Source organism: Cheilinus undulatus, linkage group 10, assembly GCF_018320785.1.
Source record: "Cheilinus undulatus linkage group 10, ASM1832078v1, whole genome shotgun sequence".
Taxonomy (NCBI): Eukaryota; Metazoa; Chordata; class Actinopteri; order Labriformes; family Labridae; genus Cheilinus; species Cheilinus undulatus.
Genome location: NC_054874.1, coordinates 31071110 through 31092549, shown reverse-complemented (window position 1 = coordinate 31092549; position 21440 = coordinate 31071110). Strand labels below are relative to the sequence as shown.

At 38.8% G+C, this 21440-nt stretch overlaps 1 protein-coding gene across 1 annotated transcript in view; it reads left to right on the top strand.

The window, feature by feature from the left end:
* The window catches only part of pcdh11 (protocadherin 11), a 187137-nt gene that overhangs the window by 107200 nt on the left and 58497 nt on the right, over window positions 1-21440 (top strand). The window contains exon 6 of the mRNA XM_041796987.1: window positions 10174-10372. Coding sequence (XP_041652921.1) covers window positions 10174-10372 — 199 coding nt within the window. The remainder of the gene's footprint in view (window positions 1-10173; window positions 10373-21440) is intronic.

Genomic DNA, 21440 nt, shown 5'->3' with positions numbered 1-21440 from the left:
AGAAAAGTAGCAGTATGAGGATTCTGATAGACATAAGTAATGAAACCTTTAAATAAAAAAAGAGATTTTGATCCAGCATCTACAAGAATATTTCCATTGGTGTGAAAAGATTAAGAATAAGCGTGTTATTTTACATATATCTCTGCAGGAAATGATATGAGCAAAAACTTCTGGCTTAAGTATTTTTTCCTCTCTTATTATGCTTCAAACTTAGTATTTTATTGGAATAGCATAAATGTGTTCTCAGACTTAATATTTTTCCATTAACATCAGGCTGTAAGCCTCTTCCCATCCTTTTAAATGATTTATTTTCTTCAGCACAGGCAGCTGTACCGTAAAGTTTCGCTGAGAGTGAAATGAAAAAAGCCTTTACTTTCAATTGTCTGTATTGTTGCCACATTAAATGAAATATTTAAGCTCAAGGGCATTTCACACTTTCTTTTTAAGACACAAATAACATTAAATCCAATTGTGTTTGCGGCGTCTGACCACCGTAGCCTTTCAGTTTCTCTCTCGGTCACATAGTTCATGTCTGCACACAGGCACAGTTCAATAATCTTTGGCTAATGAGAGCAAGAATTTCAGAGTTCTTCCTGCACTTTGCACAATAACAAGCCAGTCAAACTTTTTCAATTTCAGCTGACAATTTTGCCCCTGTGAAATTGTGAACAACAGGGCTTTGTGATGCACCCCGACTTTAGCTGTTTTGGGAAGAACAGTTTTCCAAAACATGCATATTTGTAGTGTAACTTAATTGGAAGGGATTTGTTGCCTACTATGGCTGAATGATCACATAAAACTCACATTACAGTATCATTCTGAAGAATCTATTGAAAAATACAAGAAATTTTAAATGTAGTACATCTATGTAGGCTTTAATTACTGATATTTAAATAGTACAATGATGCTTTGATTATTTTATACCCAATTTGATTTTGATCTCAGGCCTGTGCATATGACTGGACATGTGATGTGCAATAATATTGTGAGATATTGTGATGACAATATAAATGTAATAATATTAAAGAGCCTTGTGTTGCCTAGTGGCGTTCATCACTTTCATTGGTTGGCTCTCTGGCTTTCGTGGGCGGGCTTTATTTGTTTGGGGAGTTAGTTAACAGTTACAGCTGAAAATTCAGATAGCAGAGGATAATCCATTGCCACCTGCTGAAAGCAGTGTTGCAAACTTATCAATTTTGTTGCTATATTTTGCAAGTTTTCAGACCCCTCTAGAGACTCTTTTTCAAAAACATGACTCTGATGTGAACATTTAAAAGTGCAAATATGTAAATGAGGTGAGGTGAGCAAAAAGAAAAACAAGGGATGAAAGAGATTGAATTTTTGACCATTTCTGATATGCCTGAAATTTCCACAATCATTTTTGCCAGTACTGATGTTTACATCGCTTTGTTAATTGTAAACTAAAGCTGAGAGAAAAGCGGAGAAGTAGGCAGTGTCTGGTAATTTTAAGTTTTGGGCTTCTTTTAAAATTTCATGGCTCAAGGTAAACCCCTCTAACCTCCAATTTCCACATACAGCAACCATGCCACGATCCGCCGGGAAATTGCACTGCGGAGCAAATCCCTCCCCCTCTAGTCTATCAGAGCATTTCCACAGCTGGTGCTCCAGACTGGCAGCGGCTCATGCCTGGAGTGCCGCTCTGCTCCGCTTCGTTCGAGATACCCTGTAGGTCTATTTCTCAGTGCCGTCCACTACCAAACCGCATTAATACCCCTCGATCAGAAAGCTCCAAAGACAGAAGTCACAAGCGTAGAATAGCCGGTTCTTTTAAACTACAACACAATGCACTGACTCCTGATTGTAAATCATCACTATATCAACATTACATCTCATCCTCCAGCGAGAGCAAAGGGTCATCGAGAGGTCAGTGGATCACAGAGCTACAACAGCGCCATTGATGAATTTGATTGATGAAAACCACAGATCCTTTAAGCAAACAATAACCTTTTAACTTCCTAATGTACTCACCCAATGGCGGAAGCAATAATATCATGGACTTATACCAGAAGGGATGATCAATCAAGCCCAAAAGTTAAAATAGTCCACTGCTGACATACTATTCCTGTGTGAACTCTGCCTGCTGATCAGGGTTGTGTGCGCTCTAGACACGCTTTCAGTGGGCGAGGTCGCTCGCCTTTGGTCAGACAAAACCTGTGGTGCTTCAGTCTACGGCACAGTCCTCCTATGTGGAAGTTGTGGTTTAGTTTGTGGCACCCCAGGCAACCACGTATACCTGATGGTACATTTTGATTATACGACCTATACTGTGATATGCATGGCAGATAAATCTGTGGTAAATATCAGCATAAACTTTCATATTTGCTAATGTCGACATTTACTTTTTAAAGCTAAGATCTATGGATACCAATATCATGCCAAAAATATTTTGCATCCTCAAAACCAGCTGAACCAGCTAGTTTTAAGTTCAAACATAACCTAGTTGAAACATAAACTTTAACCTGTTTTGATTATAAAATGTAATTTTTTATTAATAAGTCCTACTTCAGGCAAAATATCTGATCACTATTCAGTGAGGTCAGTCCTAATTTCATTGGAACTGAGGAATATTACAATTCAGTCTTAGAACACCGAGTCTGTACTGCAGATGACTCAATAATGAACTAAACTGCTTCAAAAAACATTTGATTTGTCAAAAAAAATCACCCAGTAATCTCTCGCTCCACTTGCTAGAATCACCACCTTCTTGCATGTTCCCGCTAACTCATCATTTCACACATGGTAACATATCACCTCACACAACATAGTCAACACAGGAACAGCATGTTCAAAAAGAGCAGGGCACAGCCCCAGAGGGACAGCATTTATACTTTAATCTGGATTTTGCATGGATTTGACATGAAGCAGCATATAGGAACATATGGGGCTGTTTCTGGTTAAATATGTAGCCGTTGACTTTTTTCTAGTTTATTTTTTTCCTTCCACATGAGACATGTGCAAAATGACAAACCACCATCTCCTCTGAGCAGATTTATGCAGGTCTAGGTGTGCCCGCAAGCTGATCCTTATCTGAAATGGCAGAGCCAATCTCCCCTGATTCACTCCTAAGTGGTCCCTGTTTATCACTCAAAGTGAGGTGGTTGTCAGCCAAGTCCTTCTCTGTGCAGCACTGACTTCTCTGCTATTCCCACAGAATAGAAGTCAGGGTGTGGAAGCATATGTAATAATAAAACTCAAAAAGCTGCGGCCCGCAGAAGGACAAGGTGGCAAATGCTCTTCACTCCCCTCCTCTATATCTAAATATAACGGACTTCTAATCCTGTAACCCGTGAATCCAGCCCAATCTGCCCATTGTCTGTTTGGTTACCAGAGGGAGGGTTTTAGGATTGGCTGGCTTGTTACAAGGCAGAACTTGGCATGCGCCGCTCCTGTTCATTTTATCTCTGTGTACATACTTCTCAAGGCAGTGTTTTATCTGGCTGAACGGGCTTTGTTTGGTCTTGATATCTCTTACCGCAGCTTGTCTTTGCTTTATGGATTTCTGGCAGCTTCTTTAAATAAGTGATAATGCTTAGCAAAACACTCACCTTGACTCCTGTGTGAATGTTTGCTTTTGTTTGTCATGTTTGTATTCCAACATTAATGTTTAATTCACATTACCACTGGGAGTAAAACTTTTATTTATTTAAGACCCATTAATGGTATGTATTTGTAATTAATATTGTAGTAAACGAAGAAGGCTTTTCCCAGCATCTGGCACCAACTTGAATGGGTTTAAGTAAACAGCCTTCTGAAAATGAAGACACTCCCTTATGCAAAATGATAGTGCCCTAATTGTCACAGACAGCTGTTTGCTCTAATAGATTCTGGAAGCCATTGTTGGAGCAAGTTTCCAATAATTAGAGTCATGTGGAGAGGAAGCACGCTTTTTGTGGAGCTGCCAACCTTCCATAAGTGGGCTCTTTCTTTTGCTGGAACCTGGACTTTGTTTTTTTTTTTTTTTTTTTTTTTTTTTTTTTTTTGCGCATCCTCCAGTAATTTGAGCAACAGCTGCCAAAGCTTTTTGAGAACAAGTAGATATTTAGACGACTTGAAAGCGTAGGCAAACGTGGCACGCAGAAGCATGTTACTTTGCCAACAAGGTATTCGTCCCTTGGTGTCTTAGAAAATGAATAAAACCACATGAGGAGTGAGGGAATAGAGTCCTTTGTACACAAAACTTAAGAATATACCTCATCATTTGGCAGCATATGTCCCTACAAACAGGATTACTTTAGGAGTTGTGCATTGTTTATAGATTTTGCTGTGGTTTAGGAGTTAAAGCAGTGCAGATAAAGCGTCTCTTTCCTCAATAGAGCCACAGAAATCTTTTGTTTTGGAGTTACTCACACAAGAGCTGAAGGTTGTGTGTGTTTTTCTGTTTGTTTCTTTGACTGCATGCCCTTTTTTCCACTCTTTTCTCCTCATTTTCTTTTCCAGCATACTTGCACGCAGAGCGATGTGTGGCCTCAGGATCTAGATGAATCGAGTAAATAGAATATTTAGCTAGCTGTTTCAACATCACAGCATTGGAAAAAGCACTAGGGTTGTGCTTTCAGGGTGCTAATTCTGTGGATTTAGGTTAGTCAACCCTCTCTGATAGTTTTTAAATGATGCTTTTTGAGCGTTTGGTTTTTGGCAGTCTGTCCTTCATTAGAGCCAGGCTTTACTTCTCTCTCCCATTCTCTCTCTCTCCTATTTCCAAGCCTTATTTAGTCTTATCAAAGAACAATAAGTGCTTTATCTGCGAATGATAGTGGAGAAGGAGGAAACATGTTAGCAAAGAGACATCTCCTCCTCCTGAGCTTAAAGGAACACGTGCTAATGATGTTTTTAATTCAGGACCTGCATATTGCTTTTATTGCTTCAGCGAGGAAGGAGATCAAGATACTGATTTGTGCTCGGGTTGTATTTGCTTTGGAAAAAAAAAAAATCTCTTATCAGTTTGAATAATGGGAAGAATAAAATTCACAGCAATAACCCAAGCTGAGGGTGTAATTATTTTTTATGCGTTTTATGCCCCTATACTGTGTGATGTTACTCAGGGAATCATGAGAAGATATGAATTCAAGCTTCAGTCGGGTCTCCTCTGGTGCCATTTTTTCCTTCGCTGGGAAAAATATGTTAAAAATAAAATCAGCAGTTTCCACGGATTACCCAGCATGGCTCAAGAAATGAATGATTTCAGCTGTGGTTTGTTTTCTGGAGGAATTGCTAACATACAAGCTGACACAACGAGACAGAGGATTTGTTTTTAACTCCAAAGAAAGGTCACAACACAAACTCGTGTAGATCTCCAGAGAAATCAGAGAGGCCTGAACCTTAAAGAAGCAAATGCCCACATTCCTGTGATCCCAGAGACTTTACGAATCAAAGTCCCAGCCTGCTCACACATCTCCGCTTCTTTTGTACCTAAATTGGGTGAGAGGGGAAACTAGGACGTAGTTCAACCTGCTAATACACATCCCATCTATTATCAGGCCCAGAACTCTCAATTATAGATGTTATAGCCACTTTATTATCTGAAAAGTAATTTGCAAGGCTCAACAGACCAGAAATCATTTTTGGGTTATGAGGTCACAGTTTCAATTAGCCCCCTCTCTTAGTGATATGACATTATTGGTGTGTTTTTGTTAAAGTAAAAGCAGGTAAAGATGATGGATGCAGTGCTGGGCATGTAACAACAACACTTGGTACAATAAGGTGCTGATTTCTCTTGTAAATGCCGTCTCAATGCACTCATTCAGCCATAAACGAGCAGCGTTGTCACCCCTGATGATGACATTAATAATCTCTGTTTGTCAGCGGTGGCGTGCCAAGGCGCTCTTTAGGGGCAGAGAGAAAACCTATAAAAGATCCTTAATTGCAAACATCCTTGGAAAGCGAGGCTTCATAAGGACGTGACTTTAAACATTTATTTGGGTAAATCATAAATGAGGCAGTGTTCGGATAAGAAAATACAATAAATGCTAATCCTAACACAGTTTGAGGTCATATGAGTAACCTTGTAAAAAAAAGCTGAGGTGAGCCTCTAAACAGAAAGAAACATCAACTTAAAGTCTGACCCAACAAACTTTAAATTAAAGATTACATCTACAACAAAATCAAGGCAAACAGAAAAATAAAGGGACTTTTTTTCTCACATAGCTGTGCTGATTAATCTCCTGATAAAGTCGTGTTTTTTTATGCTCAATTTTCGAGATATCCATCTTTTAGATTCCTGTCTTCACCTTACAATACAGGTGAAAGGAATTCACATTGTGCTGCTCAGAGCATTGAAATAAAACATTTTTCAAAAAATCCACAACAATGGTTTTTGTCCTTGTTCCTCTGGTCAGGCTTCAATGTGAAAGTTTTCAGCTTTATACAGCAGGAAGGCCTAAACAAAAGCTGGTGTCATTGAGTTCTGAGTTACTCAGAAAGTCTTGACAATGTTTCTCTTTGGAATCAGCCAATTGATTTTTTCAGTTACTTTTCAGTGCCTTGAGAAGTTTCAGATTCCATTCCGAGTTCCATTTACTCATATTTTTTAAAGTGTATGGCTTTATTCTACAGAGAAAGAATGGAGATGCCCTCAAATGTCAGGGCAACTAAATATTTTAGGGTTCATCCTGTAACTGATGTATCCAACCAATACTTTGGCCTTCTTACTTTTTATGTAGCTGCCTTCAGACTCAGGAAATGGGATGTTCTGATCTGACTTTTAAAGTTGCCACTGCTTGATTACCAGCATTCAATTATTACCTTACAGTGCCTTAAAAGTATTCCTCCCCTTGAATGTTTAACCCTTATTGAATTTTAAATATCAATCATGGTCAATATAATTTGGCTTTTTTTTTTAACCAAATAAACCCTCTTTAAAGTCAAAGGGGAAATATCTACAAAGAATATGTAGTGTTAAATAAATGACTGCAAAAATATTCACGCCCTTCAAGTCAGTATTTAGCCAGTATTTCACCTTTGGCTGCAATCACAGCACTGAGTCTGTGTGAATTTGTCTCAGTCAGGCTTGCACATCTGGACACTGCAGTTTTACTTTCTGTTTTGGACTGAAGTCTGGGCTTTGACTCGACCACTCCATAACATTCACTTTGTTGTCTTTGGACCTTTTCTGTGTAGCTTTCACTGTTTGCTTTGGGTTGTTGTCTTGCTGGAAAATAAATCTTCTAGCCTTTCTCTGAGTTGCCTGGAGTGTTCTTTAGTATTCGTGGTGTAATGGTAGCCAGGAATACTGATTAACCAGTGACTGGGCCTTCCTGGTCTTTATACTACAACCTACAACCACTTGAGACAAATTCTCTGCACTCAGGTGATCCTCATTTCACTAATTGTGCGACTACTTGCACCAGTTGTCTGGACTTCTGTTAAATTAGGTCAGTCACTTTAAAGGGGGTGAATTTTTATGAAATCTCTTATTTAACCATATGAATTTTATTCAGTCCAAATAGTTAAGTCCAATAATCCAAATCCAAATATTATTGATGATGGTTGGTTTATAAGATCAATAAAAGGGTAAAACATCCAAATGGTTAAAGGCATTTTATAGGCACTGTTTTCTCCCCACTGTGAAGAGTAGGAGAGACTGGGAATCACTGACATGCAGCATCAGGTTTCCTTTCATTGTCAAACATAAATAAATAGATGAAGAACAGTCATCAAAATTGAAAACAAGACTTGAAAAACAAGGGGAGTGTGTGAAGCACTGATTTACTGTGCACAGTCAAAACTCAGACCATAGTCTTTGTATCAGTTGTAAAGCATCACTCCACCTATGCTGTGACAGTGAACACTCAATACCAACTGCACTGTGTGCTTGAATATGCAGAAAGCAGCATAAGCTGTGCAATCCTTTATCATCCTTTTTATTATTTTGGCGGAATCGTCTTTCAAAATGTCTCAATGGCAGCTGAAAATCAAACAGCTGGTGTACGTTTGGGGGAGGATTTCAGCCTGCAGCACTGTGCTGTGCTGTAACATTATAGCTCCAGGTATCTGCAGTAAAGCTTAAAGCTTTTAAAGCCATAAACTCTGCTGATAAATGCTTTCATATGTTCTTGAGAGGCCATGCGGAGCACCATTAGATATTATCATGGCAAACTACACAGCAAAAAGTGCAGAGTTGATAGAAAGACTAGAAAGAGTCAAATTTTAAAGTTAAGAATGCATTCCAGTAAAGTAAGTAAATTTGACATCTAACATTCAACGTTTTGAATCAAGTCATAGTGTACAGTAGGGTTTGCCTGGCATGATAAATCATGATGAAATAGAAGCTGTCATTCTTGCTTTGCTGAGGTCCAACTGGATGGGCACCAAACTTGCAGGACATGGAGGGGATATATCAGCAACAACAGCAATCCTGTTATTGGTTGCAGGCTGAGGACAAAAGTCACACAAAGTAATTTAAATCTATTGAAAATAAGGCTTTAAACTGAATAAAATGAATAATAAATAATAGATGAAAACTGAAATCATACTGATGCTGTTAAAAAAGAAAGAAAAACAAATACAACTTACCAAGTATCTTGTGAAGATCTCCACATGGGTACTATAGAAAGAAAGGCAGCTCTGGTTTTGAGGTAAGCCACTGAGTAGCCTGGAACTACTACTACCACTTTAAAGGAACTCTAAATTACCTCTAAAATGTTTAACCCTAAAATATTTAGACTATCACTCGATGTTTCTTTCGTCTTCCAGTGCTGCTCACAGCTGCCTTCTTTGTATGATTTAACTCATTGTTCTACCACCACATCTGGAAACATGAGCTGTGCAGATGCTGCAAGTATGGAAGCTATTACAGGGAAAAATATTGAACTACTTCTTTACTGTTTTACTTGTGCTAAGGCAAAAAGTAAATGAGTGTGTATAGCTTTTTTTCTAGTCATCTGACTACTCAAAGCTTTTACACCCTGGGTCGCACCTACCCATTCACTCCATTTATATACAAGTTAAGTGGCCATTAACCAATGCATACGCATCTAGGCACATAGATGTCCCACTTACAAGGCAGTCTGTGCAATTTGGGGTTAAATATCTTGCCCTAGAACACACTGACATGTGACTGCAGGATAAGAGGGCACCAAACCCCCGACATTCTGGTTGACAGATGACCAGCTCTAACTTCTAGTGCATCTCAATAAATCAGAAAATCATGAAAAAGTTATTTTTTTCTGGTAATGCTCAAGCACTTCATGCTTCCATCTGCTGGGAAGCTTTGTGGAGATATTGACTTTCTTTTCCAGCAAGACTTGGCACCTGCCCACAGTGAAGCCAAAACTACCAGAAACTGGTTTGCTGACCATGGTATTACTGTGCTTGATTGGCCAGCCAACTAGCCTGACTGGAACCCCAAAGAGAATCTCTGTGGTATTGCCAAGAGGAGATGAAAGACTTCAGCTTAAAAATACAGCACAAATGAAGGCTGCTATCAAAGCAACCAGGGCTTCACAACACCACAGCAGGGCTACAGACTGACTGCCTTCATTCTATGTCGCATTGATGCTGTCATTTGTGCAAAAGGAGCCCAGACCAAGTTCTTAGTGAATAAATGAACATCATTTCCCTAAAGGTTTCCGTTTCAGTATTATAAATCATTCTTTGTGTTGGTGTTTTTAAATATTTGAATATTTTGAGATGGTAGATTTTGGATTTAATGAGCTAAAAGCCATAATAATCAGATTTAAATGTCTCAGTAATATTTTAATGTGTTTATAGTGAATCTAGCATATGTGGAAGTTTCACTTTTTAAGCTTTTTCATGGTATTCTATTTTATTGAGATGTACTAGCCACAGTCACATTCCTGTTTTAACACCCCACATGTACGTGCAGGACAATCAATGCTCTGATAAAAGTGATGTGGTACATGTACGTGATTGTGGTGAAAAAAGATTAGCATGGAATTAAACTGTTAACATTGGCCTTGTGGATTGGTCCCATGGATCAGCTCACTGTCACAGATTCCTGAGCTACCTTCTTAAGTCATGACTGGATCAATATCCATAACCAGAACTGAATCAGAACACCTCTATCCTTGATATTATGTTTTTTTGTGCTTAATCCCAGCTGTAGCACTTTACTTCTGTATCAAGATTCAGCTTTTTGGCTTCTAAACAAGAAAGAGTTTCTTATCAGCCTTTTGTTTGTATGGTGTGTTTCAGACCCAGCGCCGTGTGACCTTCCATCTCCCCGACGGTTCCCAGGAGAGCTGCAGTGACAGCGGGCTGGGAGACCCCGAGCCCAGCAGCATGGCCAGCACCACCCAGCCTCTCCCCATGAGCTTCCCCCAGGACGAGTACTACGAGCAAACCTCACCCAACAGCCGCACTGAGGGAGATGGAAACTCAGACCCAGAATCCAGTAAGTGTTACATTTTTTTTCCATCTGCTGCAGCATACTAAAGTGTTATTTTAGATTTTTCATTTTTAATATTTTTTTGTGTGGTTTCTGTGGCTTTCTTCGTAATTTACAAGCGGCCATCTGTGTTGTCAGACAGAAAAATAAATTACTGAGATTACAGCTGTGATTGTCGTAGTAACAACACAGCCTGGCTCACACTTAACAAGAAACCATTTATGTCAAATAAGTGGTTACAAAATAGCTATGCAGATTGCATTGCTATAAGTCTTGTTTTTGTTAAGGTCATTCTTTAACAAGTACAGCAACACAAGAGGGGAAAGAAAACCCCTGCTCCATCTATAATTTATCAGATTTAAGTCTTATTAGACATCCAAAATAAATTGGATTTGGATTAAGTAGTGCAAAATAATAATCAGGGCATAGCTTGCACAGCGCTGCATTTATTATTGACAATGGATTTTGTAAGGCTGAATTTTGTAAATGTTGTCCAGAAGCTCTGCAATCAAAGGGGAATTTTTACCTTTGAAGTGGGAAACTCTGTTGCTGAATTTATTCAAATGATTCACAAGACAGCTGTCACTGCATGGCTTACTGCCCAACGATGTTCTCCATAAAAAGCTCCACTGAACGCAGGGATGCACAACTCGGTCCTCATACATATACAACAGACTTTTAAAAATCATTGCTCAAATAACTGGCTGAGGGGGAAAAGAAGAGCGCTTAAGACACACCACAGAGGACCATGGGGCTATTTTTTTTCCTTCACTGGTAGTGTAGATTCAAAGCTAGGGCACTAGCAGCATCCCAATGATTCTGCTGAAATGATTTTGCTCCACCTTAACATGAACAAGGCTATTTTGAGCCCCCTATCACTGTGTCCTTGTCACATACCAACACCCCCTCTACTTCAAGCTGGAAATTCTCGCCCCAGTGAATCAGATTTTATTTTCAGGAGGTAACCCTGTGTCGTATATCGCAGGCTGGATCGAGGTTCAGGTCGCTGCAGACCTTCATTCCTTCCATGGCCTGTGTATGTGTGTATGAGTATAATTCCTTAGAGTTAGCTGTCAAACAGATACGAGCTTTTTTTTCTCCATCTAGCAGTGAAAAATACACAGGACAGGTAGAAATAGAATCCTTTGCATACACCTACGTGTAGTACAGCCATTGTGTCACAGCTGTAAGTGAGACAACAGTCCTTGGTGCTTCTGCCTACCCAGCAGCTGCGCTGACAGGTCCGGGGCCGGGGGTGTCACTGCGAGTGTGACTATGAATGCATTTGTTAGACATCAGAAAAGATGGGTGACATCTCAGCGACAGCACTATGTTCATCTCCATGCAAAGGTCCATCCCAGTCTTAATTTTAGCTTTTGATCAGAGGATATTCCAGGAATCCTTTTTAGGATAGCCTTTTCGTGCACGGCAAGCTGCCCTCTTCTTTTCATCGCTCACACATTTTTGCACCACATGTGTACAAACACACGTGTACAAACACACTCAAACATACATCTAATGATCAGACCTCTCCTTTTTCCCCAGCTGTTCCCTTTAATGCATTCACTGCTGTGACAGCCGTGATTCATTTATGTGATTCATTCACACACTCAGGCAATTGCTCATCATCTCATTAATATTCAGTGACATAAACATCTCATACTTCATAAACTTACTCAAATACTGAACTTATTACCCACTTTCCCTCTGGGGTAATATTTGTTGAAGTGCATTAGTTTTAGATAGAGGGCCATGCTAATGTAGTAAATGCATGTGTACTTTTACAAATTGCTGCATTAAAAATCACAGCAGAGCAAGCGTGTTGGGAGAATAACTCAGAGTGTAATATCAGAGTCTAGTATGAAGAGTTGGATAATGAAAAAGCCATTTCAGTTATTTGACCACAAAGCTGGTGTAATTCTCTCTCATAACCTTATCACACTAAATGATATTAAAGTCAATCTTCTTCTCACACTCCTGAAAAGGTTGAGACTACATTATGTTTGAGAATAACCAAGTTTAATATCATTTGATTAAGTTCTTAAGTTGGTGTCAATTTTGGCGCCCCCTATGGATGAAATAGTTCTTTCGAATTTTTTTTTGCTTATTTTGTCCTTAAAATCCCTGCAAAGCAAAATCAGGAATTTGTCTCATCACACTCGAGATGTTGGAAGGATTGCTGAAAAGGCTGAGAACTATGTATGACTGAATTTGGATTTATACTGACTGAAAATGTGTCACCACTTTCGCGGCTAGGTTTATTTTGGGCTGGGAAAAATGTTGCATCTGTGACATGTAAAGCATCATCTCATCCCCCTGACACTACACAGAGTGTAGGGACCTTAATACAGTCTGTTGATTTCCATTGTCTTTGCCTCCATTGGAAATTAACAGCCAGCTAGATGCTGTGTCTAGTCAGAGTGGCCAACAGGTTATTAAAATTAACATAATAAAGATTTAAATATCCTATATTTACAACTTGTATACACAATATATATACAATATGTGCAATATAAATAAAACAACAATTTGTAAAGACAGCAAACTGCCTGCTAGAACAATCTGAAATAACCTTAGCACACAAAGTATGAAAATCTGTGTTTGGTAGATAATTTCTTTGTGATAACAATCCTTCTTGGCAGTAAGTCTTATACTGCCAAGATGAGCCCACAAACACATGTACCTTACAAATGTGGCACTATACAGAGGGGAAATAAACAGGCTTTCCAACAGTATAAGATTTACTGCCAAGGAGCATTGTTACAATGAAGAAATAATATTTTTGTGCTAAGTTTATAATACATTACATCACCACAAGAGGCATAGTTCTTCATTAACACCAAATGGTCTGTTACAAGGTTATTTTCATTCCAGACTTCTGCTTTCTGCTCTGACACAGAGACAGCCGTGCTGTGACCATAGTGCACCATAACGTCAGGATTGGGGCTAAGTATTGGAGTGGTAGTCTAGTGGTAGTCTAGGCACAGTAGGATTTAACATCTTTACCTGCTGAATGTTGGTTTAAAACACCATGGAAAATTAAAGCTGGCTTTGTCTGTGTCTCTCAAAGCAGCAGCTGTTACTCCCTGCTCTCTGCTAGCGTCACGATGTTTATGTTCAGTGAAGTGTCAGACGATATACAAATTGTATTGTCACAATTAAAGGCTAAGCTTCTTGTTATCATTGAGGGCATTAATTTTGAAGAGTAACATCAAGAAATGGAGTTTATTCAGCAGCAACTTAAGACTTTCATTATTGCAAAAGAAATCTTATTTCACATTAATCATAGAACATGAAACACTAGGACTACCTGAAGACTGTAAAAGCACGGTGAGAAAAACAAAACTCACACTTTTAGCCCTGAACTATCTAACTGCCATGACATGAATGGGATGATGGCTTTAGAAACTCATTTTTCTATCTTAGAGAAGTTTTTCATGACTGGAATTTGGCCTGATGGTTTATAGCATTGCCATACAACACATAAGAAATCATATTTTTGTCACCATAAAAGAAAGTTATTTTTCAAAGGCTGTGTTGGTGAAACTAAAATGTGAAAATCATTTTAGTTAACTGAAACTAAATAAAAACAAACAAAAAAAAAGAAAACAAGCTGAAAGTGTATAGTGCACTTACAAAACTAACTAAAATAAAATAAAAAAAATAGAGACAAAATGTCCTTAGTTTTAGGCTTTGACACAACCATACTGACTGGCAGCTACAGCCAAGCCTAGGGAGAGTAAAATGGTCTGATTTGATTGGTTAAGACTTCAAACAGTGGTATTTTTATGTCAGGAGTTGTATTTAAACATCAACTTTGAATCAATAAAGTGATAAATGAAGAGTAACCTGTTTGAACATGTTTTAAAAGATGTTTGATGTACTCAGCCCAGACATCCATCCGAATAAAACTAAAACTAATAAAAACCAAACAAAATTGAAGCATTTTTGCAAAATAAAAACTAAACTATACTAAAGAAACAGCAGTAAAAAATAATTAAAACTAAACTGAAATTAAACATAGAAAGTGGAAAAGAAAAATAAACTAATGAAAATTCATAAACTAGTATAACCTTGGTTGGTAGTGCTGTTAATGACACCTAATTGAGGCAGTTGTTTTTGGCATCACAAAAAATATGTGGATAATAATAATAATGCTAATTAATGCTAATGTCTTTTTTTTTTTTTGCTTTTGTAAGTCAAAGAGAGGCATCAATATTTACTTCAGTCCTTTCTTGCTAAAATCTTCTGGAGAGCTTTAATTTAATGTAGCAGCATCCAGTGTTGAAACAAAAGAAAACGTGCAAAGGTGCAAAAATCTGCAGTTCCTTGAGTGTCCACTTGAAGCTGGCTCCAAAAATACAAGCAGCTCCTTCATTACTATTTGAAAGCAAAAATAAACATGACAGCTGAGTTAGGATGGTCTGGTCTTAATAGTTTAAATGTAGATTGGTTAAAACTGTACAAGGCTTAATTGTCTGGAACTCTTTATTTTTTATGTGTAAATGCTAAGAATTACTCATGAATTAAGGGTGTGGCTGATCTGGTTGTTTTCAAAAAACATGAAATTTCAATGAAAGAGCTTTGCAGCTTTAATAAGTTTTTCTCTCACCAACACAGCAAGCCCATTTTTAATGTTTATAATATTAGTAAACACTTTATAACCCAAAATTTTCCAAACTCAAGCCACAACAGTCCTTTCATTTGCGTTCAGACGTTACCGATTTACCACACGCTAGAACACACTCTCACATCAGTCGCAGACAGAGTGAAAGTCTCCCGACTCATCCGGTTCCATTTTCTCCTTCCAGAAGTTTAAAGATAAACTCTGACTCTGTGCTACGGGCTTCAAACAGAAAGATGGATCCTGCGCATGTTGACCGTCTCAGAGATGAGTGCGTCGGTGACGGAGGGGGGCCTGAGATGGATTAGATATGGTTTTATCAATGAGCACCAGGCTGGCATGGCGGTGGCAAGCCTCTTATCATGTCGTCTCAATTTGTAAAGCAAAGAGAACAAGGAAAAGTGGAAGGAGAGGGGAGAGGAGATAGAATGACTCCAAGTTGAAGAGGAAGAAATAGAGCTTGGAGATTGAAAGACTTGAGCGGCGGAGGGAGAGAATTTCCGGAGTCAAACGGCGTGTTGTTTGGTAAAGGTGCCACAGCTTGGACCCTGAATGTCAGCTTGCTCTGAATAATTGTCAGTGCCAAAGGCGAGCCATGTGGCCTTCTTATGACAATGAATTTCTCGACTCCTCTTTAAACCTGCATCTTTATTAGACCACCCACTCTTGAAATAAAGTTCATATGACATTTTATGTTTCTATTATTTATGAGTTAGGCGGCTGTTCATTTTATGGGCTCCTGCTTCCCCCTCCAGGCTTACTTCACCGCCCCGCCATCACTCTTGTGCTGTCACCTCCTTTTGTCACACATTGTTTCAAAGGTTTTGATATTTCCCTCTCTGTCTCGACAAAAAGATAAAATCGGCGGATTAATATCATTAGCATGTGTGTTTTTAGGTCCAACCCCCATACATCTGACAGCCAGCCCGTACAGAACGACACATCCAGAGCATTTAGGCGTGATGAATCGTACCTATCCCTTTTGGCCAAATTGAGACACTTCATCAAAACATCAAAAACTGGAATGCATAATGATATGCGATGCATCTCTTTCCCTCACACAAGAAGGATGTGCGCTGCTGTTTCAGCCGACATCCTCTCATATAGTGACTCAGTGCTTTATGCTTTCAGCACGGTTTTACACAGGTTCACCTTCCAGGCATCAGACTTGTCCTGAAATCACTAAGAGCCCCGTCTTACACGCAAAACTAAAAGCATCCAGTTGATGAAAATGTTTTTCCTGACCGCTCTTGGCTCAGACTTTGTATCCTGTGGATTTTGTTGTTTGTGTGCTTTTTTAATAGTATCAACTGTTGGCCTTGTTCTGAGTTATGTGACAGAGCTTGTAAGACATCAAACAATTAAATCCCGTGTTTTTTTATTTTTACCCCTTTAATAATTCTGTGCTGTTAAGTTGATGTTGGCACAGTAATGTCCTGAAATGCTTTTGCTGAATGATGGGAATCATCATGTCACGAACAACCAACGGTGCTAAGCCCCCAGACAAAGTGCAGCAAAGTGGGAGCAAATCCCTGTGTCTAAATCCTTCACATTTTTCAAACAATGCACAATTTTTGTTCTCTGGTCGTTTTGTAATATACTTATTTCTTTCTCTTGTTGTTGGAGTAGAGGGATTTAAGGGCTTGCGCTTTTTGCCAACTGACAGGCTGCTCACTAAAGGCAGTTTTGATGTAGTGCATTAGTCCCCGGGAGAAGACGCTGGAAAAAGCTGCACAGTATAGTGCCGTATCTTAATCTGTGGCATATGGCTTTCAAATGACCAGCTTACACCTTGTCTGTCTAAGATCTAAATCTGCTATTAAGATAAGCCAATCCTTTTTAAACACTGCAAGTATAATAAGATTATAGTTTTAAACGTTCTGCTCAAGGTATTATAAAAGTGCAGACTTTTTACTAAAAGGAATTCCTTCATCAAATAGCACAATTCAATCAATGATTTTGTTTGATTAAAATTTTTATCACTTGATGCAATGTTATGTCCAAAGCTTTCATTGCATATTAGATAATTCCCTATGCCGGTAGACAAATAATCTGATTAAAAGCTTGCAGAGCTCATTCTTCATGGGGGTTATGTCCTCAGTTCTTTGATTTCCTCAGGTTGAAACTTTTCATAACTGCCCTCAGCCTGAGTTTCCAGTCGACTGATTTACAACTCGTCTTTGGAAGAAGGCCACTTGACTTGATTCGGTGTGCCAAACACGTTGTGACCACTTATATTTTTTTTCTGAAACCTTAAACTCTACTCTGTATGTCTGGGGGCCAATGCCAAGCTCGCACTAAGACTGGAATTCAACTGTCTAGACACAATCTGCCCATGAATAAAGGGATTTCATGAGGGAAGCATGAGGGAGGAAAAAAATGGTGAATTTGAATTGTGATTGGAGCTCTACGGCTGAGCCTTGGTGTGAGATTGTTACCCTACATTTTATCATTCATAACAACACATTTAGCACATCATTATGTGACGGTACAAACGCCATAGTGTTCAGTACAGTTAGCTGCATTAATTATTCATATGAGTCCAATCTCAGTTTCACTTTGAGGGTTCTCATATGCAATTAGAAGTAATGAATGTGCTTCTTAATTACATTCATTTGTGCAAATTTCCATTCCCCATTGAGTTTTTCTGTGGAAACATTGTGACACTGACCAATGGCATACCATTTGCAATGTGACTAAATCCATTCAGCATAGAACAATTAGCTGTAATTAGTGTTACAATGTCATCAGCGACCAGGGGGAAAGACTAAGCTGACATGCAAGAGGAGAGGGGGACCCTTGTTCTGATAGTTAAAAGTCCAGCGTTGTCGCGAGATCATCATAATTGGCTGACCACAGGTCAGGAAGATGATGAACTGTTGTAAGACGGTTGGGTTTGATTTTTTTTCTCACTACTTTTATTCATGTAAAGTTAGCTGAGCAGGCGTTCTCTTTGATAGAAATGCCCTTGTCCACGTTTACACACTTAGGAGCTGCGGGGGCCAACCTTTTACTCGAGCCAGCTCGTCTCGTCATCGAGTGCTGACAAATGAGCAGCTTCACTAAAGTAATTAAGAATGAAGTGCCTTGCTTAAGGATACAGCGCCGAGCAGCTGCCAGAAGAAGAGGGGGAGAGCGTTTCACATTCATTTCACGTCATGACCTTACATATTGTCGTGTTATCAGAGATATTCGAGCTGCCTGGTGTATATTTAATTCATGCCGCACATGAAATGGTAATGCAGCCTATTCCTTTTTCTCACAGTTATCCCACAATCTACAAGATAACTTCTTCAAATTCCCTTTTTTCACATCATTTGCACCAGTTTGCTCCTTGCTATATATGCTCCGTCATATAAATAAATAAAAGCCTTTGTGCCTTCTGGCTCCCAGAACTTTTTACAGCTGCCCCAGTGGGCCTGCAACTGAGCTAAATGAAGCAACGGTGAGTATTAACCTACATAGATTGGACCTTTCCTTTTAAGATGATTTTCATATTCTTCCTTTTTTTTTTTTGACCGCTGGGGGTCTATAGCTGAGTCAGAAGGGGATTTAGATGGACTCATCTGTATCCTTCTTTACCGATTGGGATTTGGAGGAAGTGCTCAGTTCTCAGAGGTGAGGTGGAGGGGAACCCTTGTTTTATCTGGTTCAAATGCCACACCAGTCGTCTCAGAGAGAGAGACGAGCTATTGATCTGGAGGAGTCAACTCAGCTCGCAGAAATCTCTCTCCTACCCTCCTTCAAACGACTGGAAAGTGTCATGTTAGAAACCTCCTTTAGCAGAGTATTAGGGCCCTTCTTTGTTACCCTGCCAAAGACTTCAGTGAAGTTGAGATGTGAGATTTCTGGTACAATCAGTCAGATCTCAGCAGGAAACACTAGAGGAGATACTTAAAGATTGGGAAATTGGTGTATTTACAGCTCATGTTCCATTGGAGGCGGCTTACAAACTAATTCAATTAGATGAGAACTGTTGAGACTTTTTCTGTCAGAAACATATTTTTTTGTTTAAATGCTCCCTTTAATTCTTTAATTCAACATTTGTTAGGGCCCTCGAGTGCCAAGATATAATTTGACTGCTCAAAGATTTAGATTTTTTGGGAGAAAAACACGAACATTGGCGGGATACATCATGTTCAACGGTCCAAAATTGCCTGCTTCTAATTCACTCGGCAGCACAGTGATTGAGTGGACATTTTTTTTAAAGAAATGTACAATTAAAATACTCATTCCGAAGTTGTTAACATGTTCAGTAAGTCTTGTGTCTGGTTTGGGAAGGGATCAATAGCTGCCAAGTTTGATCTTGTCTCTGGACAATGTATTCTGAACTCGGCAGGGATAGAGAGAGACTTCAAACAAGCATAGAGGCTCAAAGGCCCCAGCCAGCGATTCACTTTGTTCCATTTCACTGACTCTGTGATTCTTAAAGTGGAATATGGCTCGGACTGCATATTAAACCTGTGAAATGCTGGGTTTCCAGAGAGGTGAACTACTTTGCTTCTTCAGCTCATCTCTCTGATATGATCTAGGTAACAGGGATAATTTAAAACAACAACAAACCACCTGACATCCAGAATGGGGATGCTATTTTTTTGGATGCTAATAGTATCGTTGGCCTGTGTTGTAAAAGGTTTTTGCATCCTCATTTAATTTCTGGTTGCAATAAAGTCACTATTTAACTTCAAAGTCAGAGCCTCTCCCACTTGTTCTTTTAAAAGACACAAATCTGGACCTAAAAAAAACCCTCTCCACAATTCCAAGGAATCATGCAGTCCTTTCAGTGTGATGAGCCGAGGTTACACCTGCCTGAAGGAGCAAAAAGTTTCCCTCCCCTCAGAAGCGGGAGGAAAAAAACATGGGAAGCCATGAAATATAGATGTGCTAATGTTTTATTCACAACCATTTGTTATAGATAGCTTTTTTACAAATATCCCACTCCCTTTTCATTTTTAGTTGGCGAGCTTATGTTAGCATTAGCATTTTTCTACTGCATTTCAACTGCCCTGTCCCTCCCACTGACCTGAACAACACACACACACTGTATACACACCTGAAGTTTCTAGCAAGAAATATTGAATTAAATCCCACTTCTTTAGCAAACATTAAATCAATATCTTTGAAATTGAGATAGATTTTAATTTATTGCAATTTTTCTTTTAAGGGGTGGTTGAAAACATTTGACATAAATGGCTGTGCAGTCACATAGAGCACAAGGGGTCAGCAGGGGGTTTGCAGCATATTTTAACCCTTTCCTTCTTTATGTCCCTATTTTTGGTTTTATGCAATATTCATCATATTAAACACTCAACAACTATACATTCTTAAAAAGGGATAAGTAGTGGTCTGGGTACATATTGGTATGTTGGAGGACAGTTCAGTAGATGTCTGAGTAATATGAGTCTGGCTCAATTCAAGGTTTTAGCCTGTTAAAAAGGTTTTACTTCACTGTTGCTTAACATTGCCAGGTACTGTGCTCATGGTGGATTAATGGTGGATCTGTGTAAGTAATATCAAACACATTATAATGTAGATGTGTTTTTGAAAGGAGGCTTTACTTAAACCTTAAACTAATCTGTACTCTTCAAAGAAAAATGAAGTGAATAATTTATAACATAATTAACTATAGATTCATAAATAAAAGACAGTAGAACTAATAAACAGAACCTATACCCAACCAGACCTGGGCCATGCTTACTTGTCACATCCACTCCATACTGTGCCCTAAAGATGTGAACTCTGATATGTTTTCAGCAGTTTATTTTTCCCTGGTAATATGCAGGGACCTCTAGAGCATGTCCAGGGCTGTGTCAAACCTAAATACTTCACTGTGGACCAGGGGCAGAGACAGAAGTGTTTGATATCGGGGGCTTGGCTTAAACTTGGAAGGGTCCAGGGGTTGCTTTCCCATCAGGCAGTTATGCACTATTTTTGAGCAATCTTTAATGCAAATTTAGATTGAAGTCACCAACAAATTTACACATATTTAAGGTAAAAATGATGCAGTTCCATCTTTAAAAAGCAACCTTTAAAGCCAACATCATGCAGTTGTTCTCAAAGTTTGTCCATCATTCTAAAAACCATAATACTTATTGAAAATGATTTCTTTTCCTTTCTTCTAATTAAAAATGGGCAAAAATGGTCTAATATGTTTTTTTTTTTTTGTTTTGTTTTGTTTTAATTTACGTAACATGTAACATGAGAGTATGAATATACTGTAAAAATTTACAGTTGGCACTATTCATTTTAAAAAGGGCATTAAAAGCTAAATGTCGAGTTCTAGATATAGCTGCATTTTCAAACATTAAAAAAACAGTATCCAATACAATATTAAAAGATTTTTGATACTGCAGTAAAGCTCTGTGCTTTTACTCAGTTTGCCTAAAAAGAAGAAATCCCCATGCCCATTTGTATACTATAAATGATTTCTTTCTGCATGTAATGATCATA